Source organism: Cebus imitator, unplaced genomic scaffold (genome assembly GCF_001604975.1).
Source record: "Cebus imitator isolate Cc_AM_T3 unplaced genomic scaffold, Cebus_imitator-1.0 Scaffold17, whole genome shotgun sequence".
Taxonomy (NCBI): domain Eukaryota; kingdom Metazoa; phylum Chordata; class Mammalia; order Primates; family Cebidae; genus Cebus; species Cebus imitator.
Window position 1 is genome coordinate 6,145,212 of NW_016107332.1, and position 7,613 is coordinate 6,152,824.

The window sequence follows — 7,613 nt, forward strand, 5'->3', positions numbered from 1 at the left end:
TGTGTGGGAGAGTGGAGTATATGGCCCAAACAGATGCAGGTAAGACATTCATGGGGAAAGGGGCGCTGTGAACAACCAAGGTTTAATGTGATCTTTTTCAGCTTGTGTTGTCATAGAAACTCTCTCCCAAGGGGATTAAATCTAGAATGTGATCAACCTTCATTTGGTCATTTTTGACCCAAGGCCAATCAAAGGTCATTCATTGCTGCTTTGGAGATTGGGGTGTAAGTTAAACCATTTTTGCTTTCTCTTTGAAGAAGTTTTTACTATGTAATTACTTTAACAAATATTGGAAAGCAGAGCTATTTTTTTTCATATGTTTTCAATTCCAGCTCACTGTAAATATCTGCATTATTCTGGGAGTCTGCTTTTAAAAGCAACTAGCTTGTTAAAATGGCAAATAGGAAATCTGCTTCTAATAATGAATTCATAAGTACTGTTACATCACAGATGTTAGAGCTGGAAAGGGGGCACCCTTGGGAGTCACGGCTAGTGCCTTCAGTTTACAGATGAGAGTTAAAGCCAAACAAATTGTATACGAAACAAATTTCTGCACACTCCACCAAGAAATGTCAACTTCACTTTTTTTCGAATCAAGGTTTTCTAAACTTTGGAGCTTATCATGACTGAATTATCATTTAAATTCTTCTCCACTTTTTTGCTCATTTTGTTTGCTCAGAAATTTATTCCTTAAAAATAAATTGTGTGTTTGTATTGAGAGTTACAGTCTTATTTCAATACTAGTGGCTCAAATATAATTCTGCTTTTTGTGATTTTAGTGAAATTCTACACAAAACAGTGCCAAAAAATACAAGTGCCATATTCAAATTGACGTGAGGAGAACTTAAAAAAAAACAAAAAACAAAAAACACAAACACACACACAACTCATTCAGCATCTAAAAATCACATAAGCAAGAAAAAGTTAAAATGCAACACACAAACTTATGAAAATTAGATACTTTATTTATAGTTTAATCACAAGAACAACTTTCTTGTTCTTCAAGACGTAAATACATACTAGAATAAACTCTGTAGAATATACAAAAAAATACATATTTTCCCATGAAAAATTTATTTATAATAAATAGAAGGGAACACGTGTGTGGCTGATCCCGATAATGCTCCGTATCTGCTTAGGTTTTCAGACTGTTGATTTATTTTTAATCTCTCTAAAGAATGGGGGAGTTCCTTCTCCCCTAAAAGGTCGAGATAAATAATGCATGAAGCAATCCTCCCTCCTGATTTTTCCCTTTTCCTCCACATTTTTCCTTTTGATAGAGAGTTCAGCCTAAATTTCCACGCTTGCATTCAATCATTACAAAGCCTACAAATTATACAATGACTTCTAACCTGCCCCTCTAACAAAACAAGTTTTTTCCCCCTTATAAATCATAAGAGACAGATGGCAAAATGGGGAAGAAAGAGGAAAGAGAAGGACAGGACAATAGGCATTGTGACGAATCTGGGAAACAGAACAAAGTGCACATCAGAGAGGGAAAGTTTGGTTTGACAGGTGAAATTCCCACAGCCTGCAGACAGCAATGGGAATAAAGCAGATGCCAGCCATTGCAAATCTGTGGATAATATTATTACCAGTAAAATCATTCAGATGCTAAGATACATTTCTTTCTACTCGACATTAACATCTCTATGTAGAAGCAAAGGTGAAGAGATCACAGGAACCAGTTGCATTCCCCCCGCGAGATTCACACGAACTGCTCCAAGTCCTCCGGCGTTACAGAGAAAGGGGAGGAGCGTCAGTCCGCTCTGCAAACTCTTTCGATATGCCACCATCATCTCTTCCCAGCGTCTTTTTCGTCTCAAGAAGCGCCTCCAAAACGGCACCCTTCACTTTGACAATAAGCTCCGTCACACCTTCAATAAATCAGAGCCCATCTGAATGAATGAGACCAAAGCCAGGAAATGCAAGAAACAAGCAAGGAATCAGAACGGCTACACCTGCCCTTCGAAGTGAGATGGTTTCCAGGGCTTGGAAAGGCGGGGCAGGGGAAGGGAGGAGGGCTCGGCTGGGGACAGGAAAGGGGACCCACTAAGGCCTGGCGTGGTTAGCAGAGATGGCAGCTCTAGATACAATCCCTGGCTATGGGAAGGTGAGGTGCATAGCGGTGCTTGTCGGGAGGTGGGGGCTGCCAATAGTCCATGTCTGACCCGGCGGGGCTGGCAGGCGATAAAGTGCAGCTGTAGGGGGAGGTGGAGTTGGAGGACGCGGAGGAGGACGGCGCGGGGCTGTTGGTGCAACTCCACGTGGAGGCGGGCGAGGGGCTGTCTCCACTGCTGCTTAGGGCGGCGCTGGCGCCTCCCGGGCTCAGCAACACCGCCTCGGAAAAGAGCGCCCCCGGCAGGCCCCCGCCGCCGCCCCCGCAGTGATCCGCCAGGCGCAGGGTCTCGGTGAGCGCCCAGATGTAGTTGTGGGCAAAGCGCAGGGTCTCGATCTTGGTGAGCTTGGCGTCCTCGGGGAACGTGGGGAGCACCTCGCGCAGCGCGTCCAGAGCCGCGTTGAGGTTGTGCATGCGGTTTCGCTCGCGGTTGTTGGCCTTCAGTCTCCGGGTCTTCTTGATGCGCTGCACTGTCTCGGCGGTCTTGGCGCCCCTAGAGACTGCCCGCGCCCGGGAGGGGCGCCGTTTGCACTCGTGCCCGAGACCCAGCAGCCTTGAGGGTCGGCAGCCCTCGGCAGCCGCCGCCAGGCCGCCCCGCTCCCCCTGGCCGGCCTCAGCCCCGCGCTGCGGACGCGCCCCGCCGGATGCGCCCAGCTCTTCCTCCTCTTCTTCGTCGGCGCTGGAGGACAGCGGGGTCAGAGCCGCAGAGGTGGGGGATGCCGAGCCGAGCAGCACCAACACGTCCTCTTCCTCCTTCAACTCCAGGGTTTCGGATTTGACGAACATCCTACCGAAGAGAGAGGGGAAGGAGGAAAAGGCAGTGAGGTGTAAGGAAGAAAACAGAGGCTCGATCTTCTGGTTGGCGGGGCGTGCTGCGGCGCGCACCCGAGAAGACCGGCTAGGAGTGGCGCGGAGGTGGAAGGCGGGGAAGAAACCCAGGCACTGCTAGCCAAGGTCAGGAGCTCCGCTTGCGCTCCTTGTGACCCTGCCGCCAGTCAGCCGGGTCCTGCCCTCTGCGGGCGGTCCTGACTGCTGCGTTCCCTCCTCGAGAAGGGACACCGCGATCTCGGGGAAAAACATTCTGCTCGGAGCAGAGGGCGTGCGGGCGTGGTTGGACTGATCTGGCGCGGGAAACCACCTGCGAAGTTGGAAGCGTGGCTCGAATACTTACTTAGTTGACTCTAACTGTGCCTCGGCGTTGCTGTGACTTTGGCTTGTGCCCGGAATCTCCGCGCAGCCGCGAGCGCAGCGCCACGTCCTTCGCCGGGCGCGAAAGCTGCAAGGCGGGCGCTACCGTGGCGCAGCTCCGCAGGGGACCTCGGCGACCGGAGAGTTTGCCAAGAGCCCCGGCGGCGGCGGCGGCGGCGGCGGCCCGCCCGGGTCTCGTGTGTTGTGGTGGTGGTGCGTGTCTGTCTGTCAGTCAGTCCCTGGCCGTGTGGCTCCTGGCACGCGACTCCCAGGCACTCCAGTTAAAGCGAAGCTGCTTGTGGTTCAGTGGCTGCGTGTCTGGCACACGACTCTCCTTAAAACCCCTTATATACCACCAAGAAAACAATCAGATCTGCCCCGGCCCCCCCCTCCCCCGCTACCGCCTCCTCCTCCTGCCCCCCTTCTCCCCCGCTTTCCCTCCCCTAGCTTATTCTTTTCACTGCATTATCATCATTCATTTCTTTCTCTTTCTTCACCGCCTTTCCCCCTCCCTTGGCCCTGCCATCCATCCTCCTCCTCCCACCACCCCCGCCTCTCTTTTCCCCCTTTATCTAATCAGCATAAAATGGTTCTAAAGCTCCTGTTGGAGCTCCAGGCTGCGGCCGAAGCTGGCGAAGCCGGGGCGGCCGCAGCGGCTCAAGCAGCGGCTGTTGTCGCCGCCGCTGTCCATTGTGATTGGTGGCTCGCGCTCGGCTGGAGCGTGCCGCTAATTTATTAATGAATGGAGGTCGCGAGGCGCAGCTGGCCAATCAGGGCGCCCCGGACTCCGGGAGGCCTGCGAGCCACGCGCACAGGAGCCCGCTCCCTTTCAGCAGCTCATTAGGGGCCCGAGCGCTGGGGGCGGATGGGGGACCCGTGCTACCGCCCCCGCCTTCGTCCTCTCTGCCGCCGAGGCTCCCCCCGCCCAGCGGGCGCGCACGCACCGCACCCGGCGGTGCCGGGCCTCCTAGCTCCCGGGTGATGGGAGCTAGGAATTAGTTAATGGGGGTCAGAATCCCGGGGAAAACAGTTAGCCCTGTGGTGCTGCCGGTCGTCTTTTGGCAAAGCCTCTTAGGAGCTGTATCAAATAGTAAGCTATTTTAAAACAGATTCATTTGGTCAGGGGAGGAGAAAAGCATGGATGGGGAGCTGTGGACACATCGTGGATAAGTATGTTTGGGGTCTGTCGAAACTGGCGTGGGAGAGTGAAAGGAGAGGACACTGGGGATTCAAAGAGGCGTCTCCTGGGAGGGGAGGTCAGATGGGAGAGCAGTTGATGACCTTTTGGAGGATGTGAGAATAAAAGCACTCACATGTTAGAACTGAAAGGAACCTCATCATTTTACATACAGTAAACTGAGGCTGTGGGCCCTGATACAGGTTTTTCGGGGTTAACCCAGTTTATAGCCTGGAGGCACAGCAAGGAGGCTTCCTGCGTGGGTGGCAGCGAACAGAGCGGGAGGAGCCGCGGAGCTGCTGCTCCTGCGAGCAAATGCGCTGCGCTGACATTTCTGTGACCTCTGCTCCGCTCTGGGGGGCGTTGTAGAGACAAGGGGCCCATCTTCCCAATTCTCCTCCTTTTCAATGAGAAAAAAGAGCTGAAGGGCGACCAGACCTCGGAGGAAATTTGTTCTGAATTGCTCGTCAGCCCTCCCCACTTTCCCCACGTTCTTGCCCACCCTCTTGTCGACTTGGGGATGGATCCGGACTTCAGTAGACTGGAGTGGCTTCCCTTGAGATCCCTTTTGCAAATTAACTTTAGGCAACGCACAGTTGGAGTGTTAGGAGTGGAAGAGGAGAAGAGAAAGAGAATACCATCTTCTGGTCTCTGTCTCCTTCGGTTTGTAGGACTTGGAAACAAGCTGTATTTCAGAGAAGGGGTGGTTAAAATGGCTGTTAGCATTTTGGCATAGCTTAATTTGTTTAATGTTTTCTTCAGGAAGGTAACAAGACGGATTGGAAGGCACAAAGCAAAGAAAGTGAAAATTATAATCCTATGAAAAGGAGCATTGCCCATTGCAGTTCAACCTACAGACTTCCCTCTGTCTTGTAATTATTTGAAAACTATCATGATTTCCACTTAGCTCTTTGTGTTTTCATGTTCTCCCTTTTTAAAGTAAATTCCATTCCCAAAATATAAAAACATCATCTGCCAGTTTCCTCCTCAATTCTTTTAGAACAGCTTTATTTCATTTGTTAGAAGTGCACAAATAAAAAGAGAGCAAAAAGGGAGACACTTTCAGTGTTCATAGCCCACAGCACCTGTCTCTCACACATTTTTGGGTTTCTGTCATTGTATCATGAACCTGCAGAATCAGAACTTCATAAAAAGTTTGACCAAGCAACAATTATGCTAGAAGTGCTTACCTTTGTTGCTGTACACATGAGCATTAATTTATAGGCAATTATCACTGATACCAAACGGCAAATACTCTTCTCATAGTCCCCATAAAAGAAAACCCACCAAGGGTGCGGACTTGTCCAGCCCGGTGGGGACTAAAGGAACACGTGGGAGCAGACAAATAATTTTTGTTTGTTTGTAAATTTGAATAAAATAAAAGGACAAGAAAACTAGGTTGTGAGGAAATGATCAAAGACTTAAAAATAAATCCTGGAATGATAGGAGGAACCTTGGTTTTTCAGTCTTTAGATGTCTATATCTCTTCACAGGAGTTGTCTGCAAAGAAATACAAGCCAAAATAGATTAATGTCATGAAAACAAAGATTTATTTTAGTATCAGTGGAGATACAGGTTGCTTTAAACTTTTGGTTTAGCTAGGAAGTGCTGGGTTGATTTAATAATAAAATATACTTGGGGGAAGAATAGAATTGGAATCCAGTTAAGTAGAGGCTTAAAGGGAAACTTGGTGAGCCTTGTATAACCCCAAATAACAATGAGATCAAGCTGAGTCTGATGCTTCATGCCAGAGAAACACACAATGGATTTCTCGAGTTGATTGTTAACAGTATTTGGACATCTGACTCCCCAGTTTTTATATTCTAGGAGGATTTTATGTTTTTATGACTCACTGAAAGGGCACATGTTTTCCTTTGACAAAATTCAAACCTTCTATACTGTCTGTGAGTGATAAGTTAATAATGCATATTTAAGTATATCAGTAATGGTAAAATTATATGAAGGTAAACTGCACACTTCCTATTCTGGAAGTTTCCTGCAAAAGGAAAAGCTATTCCAACAGTGTCAAGGAACTTAGGGTTGTATACATATTCAAACAGTGATATAAATCTACTTCTAATAATTAAATGTAAAGCCATTGTCAGGTTATTAGAATTTTATTTTTTTTAATAAGGGCTTCTTTGGGCATATTCAGGGATGTATGTCAGATTAGTATAAAAAGTACATCTGCAAATGGAAACACATGGACACAGGGAGGGGAACATCACACACCGGTGCCTGTTGGGGAGTGGGGGTTAAAGGGAGGGAGAGCATTAGGACAAATACCTAATGCATTCAGGGACTTAAAATAGATTATGTGTTGATAGGTGCAGCAAACCACCATAGCACAAGTTGAAACATACCTGCACATTCTCCACATGTATTCCAGAACTTAAAGTAAATTTTTTAAAAAAGATATAAAACAATTTTTAAAAGTACGTCTGAAAAAACAAACAAAAAAAAAAGAAAGAAAGAAAGAAAGAAAACACCCTCTATATATCCTGGAATGGTTGTGTGTTTGTACTGTAGCCTTCAAGAGCTGCCTCACTCCTGATAACAGAGCACTTCTGAAAATATTTCTCACTGTGAAAAATATGATTTTTAAAAAGAAAAGAAACCCAAGGACAAACTCATGCAATCCAAAGACCAACCATTCGTACTCACTGTTGCCTAGATAGCAGAAGTGTTTTTGTTCAGCATTTTGCTTAGTTTTGCCAGAAAACGAAGGCAACTTCAATTTGTTCTCAGCTTTGCGAAGGCATAACTAATGCCAAATATCCGTAGCTGGACTCTTCTAGCACTCCTTTAACTTAAATAAATTCGAGAGGCACTTGTGTGGTCTAAAAGATTGTCCAGAAGAAACGAGGCTGAAATGTTATGTGAAGGGGGAGGGCTTGAGTGAATAGCACAGCCAGGATGGTGGCCGAGGGCCGCTCCTGTCCATCGCACGAACTGTCCTAAGGGGCCAAACTGTTCATCTTCAGCCCTTCTTTCAGTGCGCAATCCTACTTTAAGAGAACAAAAGCTCTAAGCAGGCAGCTATCAAGAAATGGGAGCACAATGATTTAAACTCATCCCCAAGCCTCAGAAAGAAAGGGGGCTGAGTGTGTGCAGTGAGAGAAAAGTGGG

The 7,613-nt window shown here is 47.8% G+C and overlaps 1 protein-coding gene across 1 annotated transcript; it reads right to left on the reverse strand.

Moving 5' to 3' along the window:
* Positions 1 to 944: 944 nt before the first annotated feature.
* Positions 945 to 2,905, reverse strand: NEUROG2 (neurogenin 2). The gene has a single exon (XM_017510019.2). The coding sequence runs from the start codon at positions 2,903 to 2,905 to the stop codon at positions 2,087 to 2,089; it is 819 nt and encodes a 272-aa protein (XP_017365508.1). The 3' UTR covers positions 945 to 2,086.
* Positions 2,906 to 7,613: the final 4,708 nt, after the last annotated feature.